This window comes from Plasmodium knowlesi, assembly GCF_000006355.2.
Source record: "Plasmodium knowlesi strain H genome assembly, chromosome: 12".
Classification (NCBI taxonomy): Eukaryota; Apicomplexa; class Aconoidasida; order Haemosporida; family Plasmodiidae; genus Plasmodium; species Plasmodium knowlesi.
Window position 1 is genome coordinate 963,013 of NC_011913.2, and position 19,970 is coordinate 982,982.

Genomic DNA, 19,970 nt, shown 5'->3' on the forward strand with positions numbered 1-19,970 from the left:
TTCCTACACATTTTTCGGTGCAGCTGTTGTGAAAAGTGGTACACAAATCAATCCCTTCCAAGCTCTACTCCAGCGGAAAACTTGTCAATAATGTTAGAACCTTCACATGTTACATTATCATCAATGGGTATACTCACCATGTGTCCAGTTTGACTCTTTTAGGGGCCCTCCTCATGGGAATATAATCACTTCATCTACGAGCACAAGCATGCACGAACATATGTATGTACATTTGTATGGGGTGTATCTGCGGGCACTTCACTCCGGTGTTGCTTTCTGCATAGCTTCAGTCATCCGTTTGTCCCTGTTGAAGAGGTTTTTCCCCTGATTTTGTAGATCCCTCAATTTGCGGCTTGCTATTTTAAAGAGTGCGCTTTCGAACTTGCTACGATCTATGCTACCTTTTGCCTTTTGGTACTTCTTCACCTTTTCTTTATTTTCCTTTTCTGTTTTTCCAGCTAGGTGATTATTTCTTCCTTTGTCGCCTTTCCTTTTGCACTTTTCGTTACACTTTTCGTTACACTTTTCGTTGCACTTTTCATTACACTTTTCGTTGCACTTTGCTTGGTTTTTATTTTTTTCATTTGCGAATGCTTTTCCTTGCCAACTCATAGATGCCATGGTCGATGTCATGGATACTTGGTGGTTTTCAAAATTGTAAAAGTGCACGCTGTTTCTGTCGCTTTTGCTATGATTTGTGTGGCTATGATGGGTGTGCCCATAATTGTTGTGTCTATGATTGATGAGCCAATTTTTCGTACTACCTCCTGCTGTACCTCCTGCTGTACCTCCTGCTGTACCTCCTGCTGTACCTCCTGCTGTACCTCCTGCTGTGCCGTTTCCGCTGCTGTTGTTGACATGATGGCTACCCTCCGACAGGTTCGTGCGCCTGGGTACCACTTTTCTGTTTTGCTTTTTTCCGCCAATGACACCCACCCCATTGTGGAATTTCGCAAGGTCGTTCCTATGCAGGACATTAAGCTGATCACTATCACCGAGGTTGTTCATGCTAGCGGTAGAAGTGCCTTCCCCTAAATTCTGCGCCTGTAACTTTGCCCTGTCCTGAGGAATTCCATTATTATCTACCCACCCCTGGTTTTTAAAGTACCTGTTACAGTCATGAAATAATATCTGGGTATCTAGGATGACATCCAAGGGAGTCATTTTATTTTCAATTTTTTTTATCACATAACAGCACTGACAAAGCATCAACTTTTGGAGTTCCTCTCGGTTCAAATTTTCTATTAAATATTTGAACAGGTAGAAATGGCTTCCGTTATTTTTCTTCTTGTAAGTGTTCATGCTATGATGACCATGATAAGTGTAACTGTTCATTAGCCTGGTGTTGTAATCACTACAGTGCAGTTTCGGTTCATCCCATTCTTTCGTTGCGCTTTGGTCTGTTCTATTTAAAATATGGTTTGCCCTTTTTTTAAAAAATTCATTTTTGTGAAAATTGCAAAAGTGATCATATGTCAGGTTTCTATTTGAACCTCTATGCTCTGTGATGAAGTTGTATGATATGTTGATAAGGTCTTCTTCCAGAGTTGCATTCCTGTTCTTGTGTCTACCTTTATCATTTCTCTGATCGTTCTTGTTAGGGTGATCATTTGCTCCAACCTCACTGGGGCTGCTCTCCCTCTTGACCATTCCCCCTGCACTGTTGTACATGTTGTAAGGGATGATGTAATTTTTTAGTTTCAAGTAGTTGTAATATCTGCACAGAATTTTTCTAATATCTCCACTTTGTGCACCCACACTATGTTTCTCGTTAACGCGGGGGGAATCACCTTTTGTAATGTGTTCCACCTTTTGATCCTCCTTCCTCGTTATTCTGCACACTTGCCTTTTATTGCAGTTAGTGGGGAGGTCCTTACCACCGTTGTAGCCGCTAAATTCGCTATTGGGAAGGTTCCCCCCTCTATTTGGCAAAGTAGAGGTGCCCTTTTTTCCCTTTTCTTCGATGATAGCCTTCCCATTTATAGCCTCCACAAAATGACTACTTGTGCAGTCTCCCTTATCTTTGCCGTAATGTTTGTTCATATTTTGGGGTAGAGTTTCTTTTTTCGTCTTCCCCTTATTCTCTTCTTCTTCTTCGTTAACAGTGCGATTGCCCCCATCTGCCGTCTTGGAGTTATTGACAGCGCATTGCCTTATGTAAGCATAACAATAAAGGTTCAAGAGGTAGTCACGAACATTTTTTTTTTTCTTGTTTAAATTGTTCAGATAATTTTTTAAAGATTTGTAGTTTCCTTTGAAGCCCTTGGTGAGGTCGCCTATGTGCGCGATGTCTTGGTAGATCCCAGCCTTGGTCGCCGCGGTGTGGTCGGTGTGGTCGGTGTGGTCGGTGTGGGCGGTATGGTCGGTGTGATTCTTGTGTTGGTTGTGTAACTCATCCTCAGCACACCTGTCACTCTCACAAAAAATATTATCACTCTGGTTACCATTTTGGTGACTGGTTTGACTATTCCCGTCTCTCCCCCTGTGTTGGTTCAAAATATGCAAAACGCAATATTTGCATTTTTCAAATTCCTTCTTATCTACATGGGGGGTCTCTGAAAAATGCTGAAGAAGTATTGCTTCATACTTCCTAATAAGAGAAGAGGACTCATTTTCTTCATAAGTTTGGTTAAAAGATAATTTGGAGTTTAACTTTTCCGTTGCCATACGATCATTTTTATTTATTTCCTTTTTCTCAACAATGAATGCTTTCCAGGAATTCCCTTTTTCATATGCGGTAAGGTTATGTTTGTAAGCGCGTTCGAAATGACTAGAAGGTTCATTCTTAAGGTTGTTCAGTTCATTCAACTTGTTTGGTACTCTTGCATTTTTATTCACCATGTTGGATATCTCCTTTTCGCCATTCATACATGTAGTAGGACAATTTGCAAAAACGCCTTCCCCATAGGTTGTAGGGTCTATATTTTTAAGTTCCCTTTGTATATCACCTTTTGCTTTATTCAGGTTAATATGAGTTATAACGTTCTTTTTTAGTGGGTTCTTCGTCTTCTTCATTTCACGGTTGTCGCGGCAACCATATGGGGCGATGTACACATTGGAATTATCTCCATGTTCTTCCTTTTCATCATAATGCCCACGCTGTGCGGAATGTGCAACATGGATATTATTCCCACCATCATCATTGCATTCGTCCTCATCATCATTGTATTCGTCCTCATCATCATTGTATTCGTCTTCCTTGCTTGCATAGTTCATTTCCCTTTTCGAACACTCCAGCGTGCATGCAGGCAATAATTTCCCCTTATCGCACTTGCCACTTCTATCTTCGCCTGAAACATGATTGGAATTATTTTTGCTACCGCTCATGTATTGATTATTAACGCACTTAATAAAATTGCTTAAAACGTTTCTGTCTATTATATCCTTTATATCGTATGGTCGTTTAGTGGGGACATTGAAATTATTTTTTTTCGGAGGATCTCCTTTGTCGGTGCTCTTCCCATCCATGTGTGGTTGCGTTTCGTTTAGGTTAACCCTATCAATAATGTCTTCGACGTGATCATAAAGGGGTTCTTCGTTGTCTGGATTGGCTATACTGCGGGGCTCTTCCTTCGCGGCGCTTGCGCTCCCTTTGCATGTTTGTTCGTCATTCCTCATGAGTGTTCTTTCGGAATAAATGTCCCGTTTCACTTTTTTCCTTACGTTCTGATCATCTACAATGCTATTACCATCCGCGTCAATGCTGGGAGTGCGTCTGTTGCGGTTCTTGGCTCTTTGTCTACACTTCCTTTTGCACCTTTTTTGATTAATCGTAATTCCATAATTCTGTTTATTCACAGTGGCATTCCTAAGTTGGTAGCAAGTAACTGAGGATTCATTTTGAAGGTCGTTCCTCCCCCCTATGTCGGGATTCCCTCCTTGGCTTTGCGTAAAACTTTGGTTGTTCTCCTGATGGATTTCCTTTTGTTGCACTTCTGTGTCCATTCCTCCTTTACGTGATGACTGTTCATTCTTTAAGAGTTTTTCTACCGCATTGCTTGGACAGTTGTCCAGATCCTTATCTGTGCTCTCTACATTTTCTTCATCCACTTCTAATATTTCCTTCTTATTTTGTTTTAACTGGATAGTTTCTCTTTTGATGAAGGCTTCGTTAAGGTAGTGCGCATTTCTGAGGAACAGCTGCAGATCGGCGCGCAGCTGTCTCATGTTTTTAAGGGTTCCATTATTTGTATCAACTCCTTTTATACAACTATCTCTTTTCTCTGCATCTACGCACGACGGATTCATTTCATTGCTTTCCTTTCCATTTGACTGATTCCTCTGTTTAATTCGTTTGGCACTACATATTTTTATTTTACCAAGCAGTTTTTTCCCTTTACTTTGCTTGCTTCTGCTATAGTTACGAATCTCTTTATTTTCTTCTTCAGTAGGTGGAGGGTAGTTTAGTCTACGTTCCTTTCCATCATGGTTGTAATTTTTTCTTGCACAACTTTTGATCATTTTCACCTTGCTGTTCAGATTAATTTTTATCTCCCTATTCTCACTTCCATAGTTAATGGAATTCGTTCTAGACATACTTTTTACGTTTCTAATTATTTTCCTTTCTCTGCGTGTGTGATCGTCGGGAGGTTCCTTCCTACTTTTGCGTGGGTTAAGCAGTTCGTTACTTTGCACTTGCTCCATCATTTTTCAGGTTCACCTATTGGGGAAAACAACTTCTACCCAGAACCGAACCTCTGGCAGATGAACTCAAATGGAATTTTCCAACCCAGCTCGGGTCGATAAAATTTCATAAAAATTAAAATCAGCGAATTATATAATGGAGAATAGGTAAGGCTTTCACACGGAACAACTCTTTTGGGGATAACATTGACAAAACCATTACACGAAAGTGCATGCACAGGGGGGGAGTGAAATTTTCACCAAAAGGAGAGCAATTCAATAAAAGTTCACGAAGACACAATACAAGTGGAGGAAGTGATGTCCATGTAGACACGAAAGGATGGAACTCAACTTACAACTTCTCGTGCGATTGCGCAGGATAGGAGGGGGGGGGGGGGCGAGAAACCCAAAAGAGTAAGCAATACATGCGAATGTCAAAGGGAAGACTCTCCACTCTGCCAAACGATTAATGTTACACAGCGGAAGATTCTCCATGAAAAAATTATGATAAAATAAAAAATTGAAAACACATTTTATTAATTACTTGTACCCGTGCACGTGTGTATGTGGGAAAGATAATTACTTGTGAGTCGCTTAAATCTATTCAATTTTTCTCGTAGAACAGAGTTTTAATTTTTTGTTTTCTCAACAATCTATTTTGCTGCATGTACGGAGGGAAAGGGGTAAAAGGTGTATGTGTGTGTGTGTGCCTGTGGTAAGGGTGTCTGCCCTTCTATAAAATAAGTACATTCGTCTGAAGTGGAAGATTATATCCTGTGGATATTTTAATACGAAAGAATCAGCTAAATATGTGGTGATGAATTGGCGCAGAGTTTAATTTGAGGATAAATGAGCACACGGAAATGCAGGCGCACCGTGGGAAGAATTTACATTTACAAAAGTGCAGGCGATAGGAATGACGATGTCGTGCGTGTCATCGTATTCCTTGGCTTAAACGATGGAGGGTCATGTATGAACAACCGCTCAATAATCGCCAGTACACGTAGGTAAAAAAGGAAAAAAAAAAAAAAAAAAAATTAATACAGTCTATACAACATTTCTGGTGTAGCACAGGGCGCTCACGACAATGTACCATTTGCACGAGAAAAAAATAAATGTATATCGTGCAGGAAAAAAATCAAAGAATGTGCAACTTGCGTTTTGAAACAGTTTGACATGGTTGCAATGGAAATCGGAGTTATTTATTATTTGGTGTTGTGGTACAGATGATATTGTAAAGGAAATTGCATTTTTTTCCACACCTATTTAACTGTGGGGAAATGACTTGACAAGTGAGTGGCAACCGTTTGCCAATCTGGGCGCACAAGCAGATAATAAAAAAAAGTTACTGTAAGTAGTAGTTCTCACGAGGGGGTGAAAGGGTACATGTGAATGGTTGCTCTCTTGTGAGCGCAGTTGTGTTGGGGTTGGAATTGGCAAATAAATTGAAAAAATTAAAAAAATTGAAAAAGGTGAAAAATAGGAAAAATAGGAAAAAACGAAAAATGAACAGAACGCGAGGCAATACGACGGGTGCAATTCCTTCCCCGCAAGTTGCGTGTAAGTGTCGCTTTAATTTCTGACCCAGGACACACCTATAGACACATGTGGCGCGCACGTATTATTGCGAGCCCCGATATTACTAAGCATGGATGAACTGCGCATGCGTGTGATGCTACGAGTGTTAGCCCATGTGGAGCAAAGGGTACAAGGGGTCCACACGGAGGTGTCAGTTTAGCCCTTGAACAGGTGAAGAATGAACGAATGAACAATAGTTGCAGAAGAACAAGTGCACAAGTAACTTTGAAAACATGGCTATAAAAAAAAAAAAAAAAAAGAAATTTTCCACCCGTGTAAAATGTAAAGGGTTCACTTTTCGAGGATTCTTTCCATATCCAGTAGTCCACTCTTCCATTGGACCTTTTACTTTTTTTTTTTTTTTTTTTTTTTTGTTCCTTCTGCATTCGTATTGCTCTGCATGCGACAGACCCGTATGCTAACCCGTGCGCTATCCCACGTTGCCCAATTGGTACCAGGTGCTAATGGTAGCACTGTTAAAAGGTCAAATAAATGGGTGAAAGGAATAAAAAGGAAAAAATTAGTGTATTCCTTTTGCACATATGAAGAGTGAACAATGTTTCGTGCCCCCCCCCGGTGGTAATCCCTTCATACGAATTTTTGATACCTTATTTAGTTTACTATCCATGGAACGGAAAGAGTGATGAAAGGTAAGAAGGTTGTCACATCCTATACCTCTTTCAATTAGCTCCAGTTGAATTTCTTTTTCCATCATCTTCAATGTGGTGTTACAGGTGCTGTTGTGGTTGCGCATTCTGTTACGACTGCACATGGTTTGGGCTCGGTCGCCATTGCCCCCTTTCCCCCCTTTTTTTTTTTTTTTCTTTTTTTTCGCATGCACAAGTGGCCACTGAAGTGGCACATTTTTTATTTCCATGCCGCGATTATTCCACGCAGGGAACAAAAAAAAAAAAAAAAAAAAAAAAAAAAAAAAAAATACGTGCTCATAACAGCTAATTCTTACTACAACAGAATAAGTTGAAAAAATCACCTGACCGTTCAGGTGTAAAAATGAGAAAAAAAAAAAAAAAAAAAAAAATGTGGACGATATTTACCCTTGCACACAGTTAAATAGCTATTTTTTTTTTTTTTTTTTTTTTTCCGAAATGGCGTATGCAGTCACTTTCGCGCATGTATATTAAGAACATGGAGTTTCACCACCCGAAAAAATGAAACAAAAAATGACGACAAAAATGGGGTGTGTTCGAAGATTTACTCATCAATGCAACTTTTGAACACGCCGCAAAGCAGGCCACATGGGAAGCTAAGCTTCCTATGTGGAATCCATGCAGAGGGGAATACGCCACTTAAGTTTGTGGTTCCCTACATCCCTATCTTTTCCTTTGCACCCATGTGTGCAACATCCCCCCACGCACAAACAGGGTGGGCACACCAACACGTAAAATATTACAAAGTTTACTTTTTTTCACAGAAAATAATCCACCATTGAAATGAGCATTACTTATAGGAAGTTCCTCATTTCACGTCACCCTTGTTCGGCATCTGGCCAAAATGCAAAAATGTCAATTACGGCACACCAATTGGTGAAAGGAAGATAACTATGGAGATATAATCTTGCCCTTGCGGGAAAATGAAAAAAAAAAAAAAAAAAAAAAACACCAACTAATTTGTAACCGGGAAACGTAACGTTTCCGTTACATGCACGGATATACATATATATATACCCCGGTTGGCAATCATGCAAAAATTTAACAAACAGATATTCACATATGGAAAGAGAAATGTTAAGCGGCGAGAAGGATTATGGGGTGATCTTCCTCTGCTACATCGATTAATGTGAGGAATTCCTCTACACAACATCACTTGATACAACTGCTAAGGCTGAAAATCTGTTGTCACCTTGGCACTTTTCTATGAACTTTTTTTTTATTATATTTCCCGTGTCCTGCGGTGGGGAGGAGTGGACAATAGTTGAGAAGCGCGGTGCGTTCGTCTGAAGGACAAGATTCCCATAAGAGTTGTGCTCCTATTGGAACGTGTGCACACTCGCGTGTGCCAAGGAGTGGAGAAATTCATTACGTATTTGAAAGTGGCTGGAGTCGTCGTGCAATGAATAACGGGATTATCCTTCCTTCCGTCCTGCAGAGGAAAACAAGGGGAATGGCGAGGCGTTCATGTGGCGTTCGCTTGACGTTCACGTGGTTGTAAATTACTACGCTTGAAATGTGGGTGAAGCAAAGTAAGACTTACCAGCTCGACGAGCTTCCCGTCAATTTCGACAAAAACGATAAAGTGGGTATCAACCTGGACAGAGAGAGAGAGAGAGAAAAAAAAAAAAAAAAAAAAAAAAGATGATATTTTTTATTTCCACTATTTTGTCAATTTTCCAATCGGGCATAGTTTTATTTCACTCCCTCAAAAAAAAGGAAAAGTTGTGCCTTACGTCTATGTCATCCCCCGTGCCAGAAGCCTTTCCTGAAAATTCGTGATGGAGGAGTTCGATACTCTTGTTCACTTCAAATTCCTGATAAGGTGGAGAAGCGTGTATAGTACCAATGACACATATAGATGTAATGATATGGAGTGAAGGAATGGCATATATATATATATGGTCTCAGCTCCGAGGAAGAATTACCTTCCCTCGTTTTTCGGGCGTCATGTCCTTCACCCTATCGAAGAAATTAGCCAAGAGAGAGTCCTTGTCTTAAAGTGGGAAATTAAAAAAAAAAAAAAAAAAAAAAAGGGGACGACATGTTATATGATAGATTTCATACAGTACATGCTTTTTTACTCAGGGGATGGTCTCCATCTCTGCTCGTGAGGCAGCACATGGTTCAAACAGAGAAGGCATCCTTCACAGTCCAGTAGAAGGTAGCATTACCTAGCTCAAATTTATTTCTTAAGTTTCCGTACAGGTGAAAAAGGGCTACCGTTCCACATGAATTTGGAACAATCTTTTTTTTTTTTTTTTTTTTAGAAGGGTCAAGGAAAACATATAATTATAAATTAGAAAAGTTGGTTCTTAAAATGGGAATACAAACTTGTGCAGATCCTCTTCCACATGAATTCATAGTGAAAGATGGAGAGGGGGTTCTCTCTGTGGGGGTCTTTTCAGGGCAAAAACAATTTACCTGTTTTATGAACCAAATATTCTCAACATTCTGTTCAGTACTTCCATTCGCTTCATCATTTGGATTAATCTTTGAGTGGTAAGCGTGGTGGTACAAAAAAAAAAAAAAAAATGAAAAAAAAAAAATGAAAATAAATAAATACGGAATTGGAGTGACCTACAGGAGTATGATGGCACAAGGATATAACAAGAACACACTTGTCATTACCATGCCTTCTTTCAGGGGGTACAACAGTATTATTGCGTGCACGGGTTGCGGGATCTATGACCGGAGGAGGGAATGTGCAGAAAAGAAAAAGGAAAAAATGTACTACGCAGAAAGTTATAATACAGATGGAATGGAACATTTCTGCTTCCCTCCAATCGAATAAATGTGTACACGCTTTAAAATTTCTTGAGTGTCGTAGGTACTTCCCTTCCACACGTGCACACCCTCGGGCGTGTCACCCTTCCACGCTGGTGATGACAGATAGCAATATGATGGCATAGAAAGGTGGGGTGTACCATATCTAGGAGTTCCGCATCAAACCCATAGATATCCTGAAAGATCAACTTTGTCTGTCCAAGTTTGCAGGAGTAGAGGTAGAGAGACTCCGGGTTGGACTCTATGGGAACCCAAATATTGTTCCGTAGCATTTTGGCTGGTGATAAAATATTGTGCGGAACGAAGGTGTATATACCGTGTGGTGTTTTACACAGAAGGGAACTGGCGTTGTCATGTACGTTAGTACCTCCTCTGTGTTGGTTTTTGTACCGATAGACCCTTTTGTGATTACACTGTGGTACCTTTTTTATGGATGAGAAATTTGTTTTTCCTTATTGAGAAAGTGTGAAATATGTGCACATAAAAAAAAAGGTGCTGTTTGGGGAGGGAAGTATTTTTTTTTTTTTTTTTTTTTTTTTTTCCATATTCATTTTTATTTATTTTTATGTATTATATATTTTTTTTTTATTTAATTTGTTCATTTTTTCCCCTTTTTTATTCTCCGCGATTTTTCAATTTGTTAACCCCCCGGGACCGCGTGTAGCCGCCAAGTTGGGTGTACAAAACAAATGAACAGAGTGAAAAGGTCGCGAAGAAGCAACGTACTTGAAAAAAAAAAAAATTTACAGGTTGTGCATATGTGCTATACACGGATTAGGCAAATTCGGTCGAAGCTTATTTTTTTATTCCTATTTTTTTTTTTGTTTTTTTTCAATAAATTTCTAGATAGGTGATGGTGATTTGGGAACCCGGAAAAAGGGGATTATTAAAATGCACCTACGGGAAAAAAAATAGGAGCAATGCCATTGCGAAGCTTTTTCAAAGGCAAGAAAAATTGCCCTATAGTGTATATTTTTCGCCGCCGGTTCGTAGCATGCATATCATATGTATTTAACATATTTTGAAAAGGGGGAAGGAAAGATGAAGCATACCTTACTCCGCAATTATATAAACCCCACTCCCCTATGCGTACAAAAACAAAAACAAACCGTTAGCACCTTTTTTTTTTTTTTTTTTTTTTTTTTTAAAAGGCAACAAAATAGGCCCCAATTGCATCCTTGGAAAAAAAAAAATAATAATTTTAAATAAAATAAAAATACCTAATAGGAGGAAAAACTCATTAAAAGAAATTGCGACTCTTTTTTGCTTTATCCACTTGCGGTCATATATTTTCAAAATTACAACGATATTTAAAAAAATAAGAGAAATTACATTTAGCAGGGAAATATATTTCTTCGAACATACGTTTTTCCCCTTTCGACGAAGAAGCATTTATTATTTTATTTTTTTTTTTTTTTACGAAATTATCGCTAAGTGTACATAAATCGTTATCACGTAAGCATATCTACCGTAACGCAAAGAAGTGAAAAAAAAAAAAAAAAAAAAAAAGAACTCTGCAACAACCAACAGCAAACATGGCGAAGTCAAAGAACCATACTAATCATAACCAAGTAAGTTTGGGGGCTACAGAAATAGCCCAGTGGGGTAGAGGGCCATCATCACTGCGTTCGTTCGCTATGAATGCGCGGCCAGTTTATGTTCATTCGTCTCTCTCTCTCTCGCTTTATGTTGCTTCTTACTCTTTTGGACTGCTAAGCTAAGCAGTTCTTCCTACAACACGTTGTTTTGTTCCCTCGGGCGTTTAGCATATTGTGGAGTTTTTCCATACTTTATGTAATCGTTTTGTGTACATACTGTTACTTTATGATATTCTGCATCCCCTCATTTGGCTTCCTTGCCCTTTTTGATTTCCCCCCGCAGAATAGGAAGGCACACAAAAATGGAATTAAGAAACCCAAGAAGCACAAGTTTATGTCTCGCAAGGGGGTATGTACAAATACGTATTTGATATAGCAACGTACATATGTGCTTATACTTTTTGCACACTCACGTGAAAAAGTTTTACGCTTATATCTTCCGCCACTTCTTTCCGCTCTCGTGACTATATAACGTTTATATGATGCACGGCTTAGTTCCATCAGTAGAGCATCTGCTATACTCTTTGCTACATGTTCTTATCCCATTTCTGCACACACACATATATATATGTACATTTATTTTCTCCCTTTCTCAGTTGGACCCAAAATTTTTTAAAAACCAAAAATACTGCTTAAAGGGAATCTTAAAAAAGAAGAAGGAATTGAAAATGAAACAGAAACAAGAAAATAAGAACTGAGCTAAAGAAATTTTTAGGTTAATAAAATTTTAGTTTTCTTCCCAAAGATTTTGTTGTCCTTTTAAATTTTTACCTTTTCAATATTATGTACCGTTGTGTACATTTTTTTTTTTTTTTTTTTTTTTTTTTTCCCACCCGGTCTTTTCTAACAGCTACATGAAATGGTTTATATGTACACGCATATATTTGCGCCCCTTTTACATATGTGTTTAAGCATGTTATGTCGGCGTGCATGAAAATTCATTGAAATGTATAAAACGGGAATAGGTCCAAAAGAACTATGAAGTGCTAATTTACCATATCGAAACGGATATTTATAGATCAAGGGAAATTGCAACCTATTAAGTTTTTATAGTACGGAAAATTTTCGTCTCATCTTGGAGTGTTAACTTCTTATTTTGGAGTTATTTTGTGTATCTATACATACAGGGGGGGGGGGGTGCATACCTGGAAGGATCTTCTAAGCATTGGCTTCCTATGCAGTGCTCGGTGTGTGCCACCGTTGGTACGTAGTATATATATAAGAACATTTAATTTCCGCACTAAATGGGAGCAGAGGTACTTTTTTTTTTTTTTTTTCCACCTTTTGTACAATGTAAGATAAGGTTACGGGATGGACTATCACTTCTTAGCATGCGTTCCTCCTACTGTTGGTTACATTAAATTGTTGTCATGTTAGGGGAGGAAAAAAATGCCTCCTTGGTGGTCTTTTCAAATGGTACATATTGTTGCCCATTACTTCGATGAAGCAGTAATAAAATGACACACGAGAGGGGACAACTTTTTTTTTCCCCCCCTTGCCTTTTAAGATAACAAAATGTGCGGGTTAAAGACCTTCTAGTGTGGGAAGAAAAGTATGATTGCCCAGTATGTGGACAAACCATCCTTTTTATTTTCGCCAATTACGTATGGTAGAGGTTTGCTACTGTCCTAAACCGCGCGATATGCAGTAGCATCGAATGAAAAGAAAAGTGGGAAGGAACGACCACGAGTACATATGCAGGCAAAGAGGCTATGTTATGTTCATTTTTAAGCTAATGGATTTTCTTTTTTTTTTTTTTTAAAAGTTCATTACTGCGACATCCGCTGTGGTAACTAGATCAGATAATTCTTGTTTACCTCCCGAAGAATGTGCTTCATCACATGAAGTATCTCATCCATCTCGGAGATTGCACCGAAAAAATGTGGGAGCCCTTTTCTTTTCTATGCCACAAGTGAGAATTGCAGCTAGCCAAGAATGGGAAAAAAAAAAAAAAAAAAAAAAAAAAAAAATCTCAGTTTTTACCTGCACGTTCAGGCGATTATTTACACATACATTCTGGCATGGCATTGATGTGACACTATAACTCCAGCAAAGTGGTTGCTATTTTGGAAAGAGATAAAAAGAACGTTGCCAAATGGTGTGAAAATCGCCGAGAGATACACTCCCCACTGTGTGGTGAATTTAAAAATGCCTTCCATTTTTGCGAATTCGCACTTTTTCTGATATAACGACACATTAATTCACGCGGAGCTCAGCGAAGTGTTGATACACACGTTTGCAGGATCGTACTCGCAAATTGGCGAAGACGCAACGCAGACAATAGCATCGAACAGCGCTATCGCATTTCTACACCACGACATGTCAATCAAGATAAACAAAGATGAGAGTAAGCGGGTGCACGTGTGGATAAGGAGTGCCATCGGCACGCCCAACAGGAGGCAATACAAGCATAAGAATATTATGTATCCATATTTTCGCATGTACAAGTCACCATACAGAGCGCGCGACTCGCGGACTCGACAGGCATTCTGGCCATGCGTTGACAAGTACCCATGGCACACACACCAGAAAAGGTGGTTAAAACCAGAAGAACTAAATGTAGAATTTTTTTCCGAGTTTGTTAATAAGCCGCCAGACAAGAAAAACCTATTTGAAACGTGCCACACTCTGCCGCTTAATGGAGTCAACTGCCTTTTTTGGAATCCGATTTATCTACATAGTCATAAGTATTTTGCAAAATGTAGCAAAGCGAAGGAGGCGGATGAAGAGGATACAACAGAGGAGGAAAAGAAGGATGTGGACGGAGGGGAACACCCTGTGGTGGAGGGGTCCACACTCATGGGCAGTAATGCAAATAAAAAGGTGATAAGGATAAACAACTTCTACTACATTGTCCATAGCCAGACCAAAAATAATCTTTACTTTTACCTGAAGTGTATCCGCTATAGCATGAGGCCCTTCAGAGGAAAAATAATTGGAGATCTGTACATGAATGAAAAAAAAATACGAAGCAACATTTCCACAAATGGGATAATAAATGGGGAGTGGAAATATTCCTTTCCGCATGTTAGGATAAGTGAAAAGTTTTCTGACCTAGTGTTAGATGATTCTGTCGAGGAAGAAGAGTCGGAGGGGGAGATAATGGACCAGTTGGTTATAGCGGATAAGTACACATATCGGCCTCCTCTCCCCAGGTGTTTTACCGGAACATGAGAATGGACGGGATTCTCATATAAAAAGGGGTTAAACATATTTCGTTTGATAACATACCGTTTAGTTTTTCTTTTTTTTTTTTTTAAGTCTCTTTGTTTGGTGCTAATTGCACAGTTTTTAGCTAGTCGATGCGGGCATTTATGTGGCACCCGCGTGATAAGCTAATACGACTCGTCACCGCATCGGTGTGCCTTTTGACTTGTCTGTACACTTTCCACGATTCGTACACAGTGGAAATTACATCCATATGACGTGTGCTACCTGTTCAGTAGCACGAAGCCCTGAACCATATGTGCAGCGTTAAAAAAAAAAAAAAAAAAAAAAAAAAAAAAACTGCATTGCAACATTGCGACATGGCAGCAAACTCAGTTGAAGATCCACTTCTTATAGATCTCGCCCAGTAAATAGGGTTCCAAGGTGAGTCGGTTAATCTTTGCCTCGTCCAACAACTTATTATTAATTATAAAATCAATGCAAGCGGTGCATAGCTGTTTACAGCAAATTCTGTAGCTCAGAATGAGAATGTCCATGACATTCGACTCATTTATATGATGGCTAATGGCACGTTCACACAACTGCATTAGTCTGAAAATACTGTACCTGTAGGAAGCCAAGACGATGAGTACGTAAGTGTCAAGGGAGTAAGACATAGAGAGCTCATCCGTGTATAGATAATTTACAATTATTAGAAAGATATCATGGTCTATATCATGAATTGGGATGACTCTAAGATTTTTTATTTTCTCCCCTTTCTCTGTTCCATCATTCATTCCTGGCAAATTCTTCGCTACCCTGTAGTGTTCCATTTCCGCGGGTGACATTTCGCTTGATGACGATGCCCCGCTGGATGTAAATAAATTCAGGAGTGTCTTAAAGGCAGGGCATCTGGACAACAAAATGGAAGAACAACCATAGATGTATTTATTCTGCACTAGAAAAATTACATCTGCGTATCGGTAATTATTTACCATCATTCTGTAGTATTCCATAAGGCAAGAGGGTTCGATGTGGACATCTTCCAACTTCAAAGCGTACACATCGCTGAGGGAATTTTTTCCATCAAATCCTGCAATACAATAAATTACGTTTTTATAAAAATGAGTATTCATGCTGCTCCTGCTACTGAAATTATTACAAGTGTGTATTTTAAACCATATGCGTTTGTGCAAATCAAATTTGTATAGATCATTGAGCCTTTCACACCTTAGGCCATTATACCCTCCCAAAATGTATATACATTTATTATGAATAAATGATCCCATAAAATATCTAGCCACTGGAATTGCTGTATTGTTAGGAGATACTTGCGTTTGACATTTTCTCTTCTGTTGTGGAATTCTACCAACTCGTGAATCGCCCAACAGTTGGACCTCATCACTTTCGTATCCCTCCTCTACAGACGTTGAACCGAATTCGCTCCCTTCAATCATGTTATATTTCATCTCCGTCCAAATGCCTGTCTCCAAATGATACTGATAAAAAATGTCTAATCCATACTCCCCATTGTATCCGCCAAAAATGTAGAAATAACCATCGGAAATATGTCCAATGGCACAGGATCTTGGACTTGGTATTTCACCACTTTGTTTTGTCTGAATCCATTTTTCTTCCTCCAAATCAAATGCATACATTTTGTTGTGTACCGATTTACCGTCATACCCTCCAAATAGGTAGAGGATTCCTTTAACTTCATCCACAGATAAAGCGAAGCCAAATAGCGATGGCGGCGCAAACCTCATGCTCTCCTTCTTCACATTAACAACTTGCCACTTTTCTCTCCCAAAATCGTACGCATAAAAATCATTCAACCAAATTTCATTCCCTTGGTATCCCCCAAGTATATACATTTTATCTTTAAATAAAAACGCAGGATTATTTTCCCTCCTTGATGGCCCATTTAGGGATTCTATTTTGATCCACTCATTTTCTGCAATATTGTATTTGTAAAAATCGTTCAGTCTCCTTTCAGATTTATACCCCCCAAATATGTATATCTGGTTTTTATACAATACAGATGCAGCTCCCGTGCGTCTGGGAAGGCACACATTTTTCTCCTCATTCCAATAACCCATACTATTTTGTGATGCCTCCCCATTTGTATGAGCCGAATTCTTTTCATCAATCTTCTTATAATTTGTCTTTGCGCTATTTGGTGGCCCATTTAATTTGTTCCATGTCAACACTTTCCTGCTTTCGTTTTTTCCGGATCGCATACTTGGGCACTCTTTGTTGACCCTTGGGTATGCGCTGGGCGCGACTTCTTTGCTCTTCGGGTTGGCTTTCCCCGGGGGGAGATTCATTATAAGTTTGGCTACCTTGGTGAGGCGGATATTAGAACCATTCACAAGCGGAAACCGCAAGGAGACACCGCAAAAGAATGTTGCAAACACCAACTGGTGGTTCACAACTGGCAAATGAGAAGGAAACACACAAGTAGCTCTACACAAAGGGAAAGTGAACCTTTTGAAGGTAGTCTCACGAGACAAATGCGATTTATACCCACCACATGCCACCAGGGGAGGTACCACGTGTATGTGAACAGTGACCTGCGTGGCAATAACGACGTAACAGTGGATCCAGAATGGTTACTATATTTTAAAGTGCCACCTGATCGGAAAAATGAAAATTTTTTTTTTTTTTCTCTCTCACTTCTGCTGTGTTCTGTCGTACAGTTTTTTGCAATTTTGCAATTTTAGAGAGTTAGGAAAGGTTGCCTATTTTGCACCATCGACAGCACTTGCCTTTTTTTTTTTTTTTTTTTTTTTCAACCACCCCAAAATTCTGCAACCAAATGGAAACAAATTTACAACGACTGGAGGTGGACCAGCGTGCTTACTCATATGTACACTTCCTCTTTGCGTTCACAAAACATCATGAAGAGAAAAAAAAAAAAAAAAATTCCGCCTCCTTGTCTTTACATTTTAAAAATTAAAAAATTGTACAACCAACCAAGCGAAACAATAAAAGCGAATAGGCGTGTTGATTAAAATGGGGAAATACGAAAGATGCGAAGAAAAAAAAAAAAAAAAAAAAAAAAAATTATGCCACATATAACGTGTCATACATGGAATTAAGCGGATCTAATTTTATTTAAATTAAAAAAAAAAAAAAAATGGCAAGCCACAAATGGGCTGAAATGTTAACAAAAAAAATAAAAAAATAATAAAATGAAAATAAGGTTGCAAAAATTGTACAAGGAAAAATCTTAAAATGGCTCGAAAAAAAAAAAAAAAAAAAAACGACGGTGTAGGGTTTCACATAAATGTATATAATTGGGAGGGAAAATATGTGACATATAGTATAGTACAAATTAAGAATTATTCGGTTAATTATTAAGGAGGAAAGGGGGTATCAAAACGAAAACAAACATATGAAACAGATTTAATTGAATGTATTCAAACATATGAAACAGATTTAATAGAATGTATTCAAACATATTACACAGGAATCAAATGGGACAAAGGTGCGCATGAGGGGCTCTTGCACAACCGCGTAGATGGAGTTAAACGTGCCCAGGTGCGAAAAAAAAAAAAAATATATATATATATAGATATATATATAAACAGATAAAATTGCTCTTTTCCATACAGCACACAACACAGGGAAGTATACAGACAAAAAAAAAAAAAAAAAAAAAAAAGAGGCGGATGATGATACATACGGGCGCTCCGCTCGTGAAACCTAAGCGTGGGCATATATGTCGGATGGGCCCATCATCGGCGTGTTCACTGCAAACTCTCCCATCGACTTCACATAATCGAGCACCCCCTCCTCTGGCAGTAGTTGCAGCAGTTTTCGTCCTCCGGGTCATCCGAGGGTCCATGGGCAATCGTGTAGGATACGCTCATCTCGTTCTGAGGAAACCTATAAGAATTCATCCTGTAGGACTGAGAACTGCTGTTGGTAAAGGAATAATTACTTGATTGATCGGTATAGTTTTTCTTCTTCTCTAATTCAAGTTGGTTACACCTTATAATTAGTTTCTCCACCTGTTTCTTATAAGAATGGATAATACCTTCGGATTCTTCCTTCACTAAAGTCAGTTCATTTTTTTCCTTAACAAGATTTTTTATGTTCATATTTTTTTGTTGAATCTCATAATTTCTTAGGTGCAAAATTTTGTTAAGTTCTGTTTTTTGTTCCTTTTCCCTTTTTAGCTCTTCTAACTCCCTTTTCTGATTTTCAATAATGGAATCATAGTTCCTTATTTTGTCATTCAAGTCTTTCAATCCTTTTTCTCCCCTATTCAACAAGGACATGACATCATTGGAGCCTTCTGCATGGTCACTATTGTTTAAAATTTCGCTGTCAAATTCTAGCAGGAATGTTTTAAATCTCTCCACGATGGCCATTTTCTCACTTAGCGCTTTCTTCAAATCTTGATTTATTTGTTTCCTTGCTCCTAAATCTTCTTGCAACAACAACGTTTGGGGAGACGACCTTTCCACAAAACACCTGTCACATACTCGAACTTTCTCTGCATAGCTGTATTCACTAATTTTTATCTTATTGTCTGAACAGTTGGAGCAAAATACATTTCCGCATGCTCTGCAATGATGTTTTCTTACCCTCACGTTAAAGAGGGCATTGCAGCTGTAGCAGTTAGTTACCTCCTCATCAGGGACCCATAAACATTTTTTATCATTTTCATTATTGTCTGCATCCCCCATGGGAGATGCTGACTTGTTCAGGTAAAAATCGTTTTCTGTGTAATGGCCCATATATTATTTTGGCTAGTTTTTTTTTTTTTTTTTTTTTTTTTTTTTTTTTTTTTTTCAACTTGGTGGGTCAGGCGATTTTAACATAAATGGGGTTAGTACAGGATGTGGGGGGGTTGATGGCGAGAAAAAAGGTATTTGCCAACGTGTGGGGCATGTCAAGCTGTACAGATAAACATATGATGTGATGGACTGCGCATATTATTCGTTTCGTCTTAACGGGTAACCCGCCGAGGTACTCTATACGTTACCCCGCAGTGGAGAAGCAAAGTGTAGATTTTTAAGAGCGCATATGTAGGCGTGTAAACACGTTTTTATGTAGGCTTTATTTATGCTTACATATGCGACGCGGTTTAGCCTCAAAGCGCGCGAGCGCCAATTACCAAAAGTTTTAAACTAAAAATTTTGGAAAAATTAGGAATCAAAGGCGCAGTCACTTTATCGCAAAAATGCTGGCTCGCTTTTCCTGTTCGACTTTTTTCGCCGCGATTGCATAATTATAAATTTTGTGCCCTTTTTATTTATTTTTATTCACATATGAAGGGGCATTTGACACGTAATTTACAATTTACGGTGAGACCTGCCTATAACAGAGGCGCCAATATATTGCAGAACAATATATGCTGATTTTACGCACAACGACTGTGCTGCCATGAAGTTTAGAAAAATAACGTTATTATTTTGTGCTTCGAGGCGAAGCCTGAGAAGTGGCAAAAAAATATATATATATATATAATATATTTTTTTTTTTTTTTTTTTTTTTTTTTGCTGCACTGCACACAAATTAGTTAATAAGAGAAAACTTATGCATCATTGCATGCTCC

The 19,970-nt window shown here is 38.7% G+C and overlaps 6 protein-coding genes across 6 annotated transcripts; 2 read left to right on the forward strand and 4 right to left on the reverse strand.

Moving 5' to 3' along the window:
- Positions 1 to 258: 258 nt before the first annotated feature.
- PKNH_1221200 (conserved Plasmodium protein, unknown function) lies at positions 259 to 4,647 on the reverse strand (the record flags this gene model as incomplete). The annotated part of the gene is made up of 1 exon (XM_002260229.1): positions 259 to 4,647. The coding sequence occupies one exon, from the start codon at positions 4,645 to 4,647 to the stop codon at positions 259 to 261; it is 4,389 nt and encodes a 1,462-aa protein (XP_002260265.1).
- Positions 4,648 to 8,011: 3,364 nt separating this feature from the next.
- On the reverse strand, positions 8,012 to 9,928 carry PKNH_1221300 (ubiquitin carboxyl-terminal hydrolase isozyme L3, putative; the record flags this gene model as incomplete). The annotated part of the gene is made up of 9 exons (XM_002260230.1): positions 8,012 to 8,107; positions 8,242 to 8,301; positions 8,413 to 8,466; positions 8,606 to 8,686; positions 8,798 to 8,865; positions 9,044 to 9,116; positions 9,294 to 9,362; positions 9,501 to 9,554; positions 9,797 to 9,928. 9 exons carry the CDS (start codon positions 9,926 to 9,928, stop codon positions 8,012 to 8,014), a joined length of 687 nt encoding a protein of 228 aa, XP_002260266.1.
- Positions 9,929 to 11,191: 1,263 nt separating this feature from the next.
- On the forward strand, positions 11,192 to 11,952 carry PKNH_1221400 (60S ribosomal protein L29, putative; the record flags this gene model as incomplete). Its single annotated transcript, XM_002260231.1, has 3 exons — positions 11,192 to 11,227; positions 11,538 to 11,603; positions 11,851 to 11,952. The coding sequence occupies 3 exons, from the start codon at positions 11,192 to 11,194 to the stop codon at positions 11,950 to 11,952; spliced, it is 204 nt and encodes a 67-aa protein (XP_002260267.1).
- A 1,621-nt stretch (positions 11,953 to 13,573) lies between these two features.
- Positions 13,574 to 14,428, forward strand: PKNH_1221500 (uncharacterized protein; the record flags this gene model as incomplete). The annotated part of the gene is made up of 1 exon (XM_002260232.1): positions 13,574 to 14,428. The coding sequence occupies one exon, from the start codon at positions 13,574 to 13,576 to the stop codon at positions 14,426 to 14,428; it is 855 nt and encodes a 284-aa protein (XP_002260268.1).
- Positions 14,429 to 14,793: 365 nt separating this feature from the next.
- On the reverse strand, positions 14,794 to 16,728 carry PKNH_1221600 (kelch domain-containing protein, putative; the record flags this gene model as incomplete). Its single annotated transcript, XM_002260233.1, has 1 exon — positions 14,794 to 16,728. The coding sequence occupies one exon, from the start codon at positions 16,726 to 16,728 to the stop codon at positions 14,794 to 14,796; it is 1,935 nt and encodes a 644-aa protein (XP_002260269.1).
- Positions 16,729 to 18,177: 1,449 nt separating this feature from the next.
- Positions 18,178 to 19,149, reverse strand: PKNH_1221700 (FYVE and coiled-coil domain-containing protein, putative; the record flags this gene model as incomplete). Its single annotated transcript, XM_002260234.1, has 1 exon — positions 18,178 to 19,149. The coding sequence occupies one exon, from the start codon at positions 19,147 to 19,149 to the stop codon at positions 18,178 to 18,180; it is 972 nt and encodes a 323-aa protein (XP_002260270.1).
- Between the last annotated feature and the right edge of the window lie 821 nt (positions 19,150 to 19,970).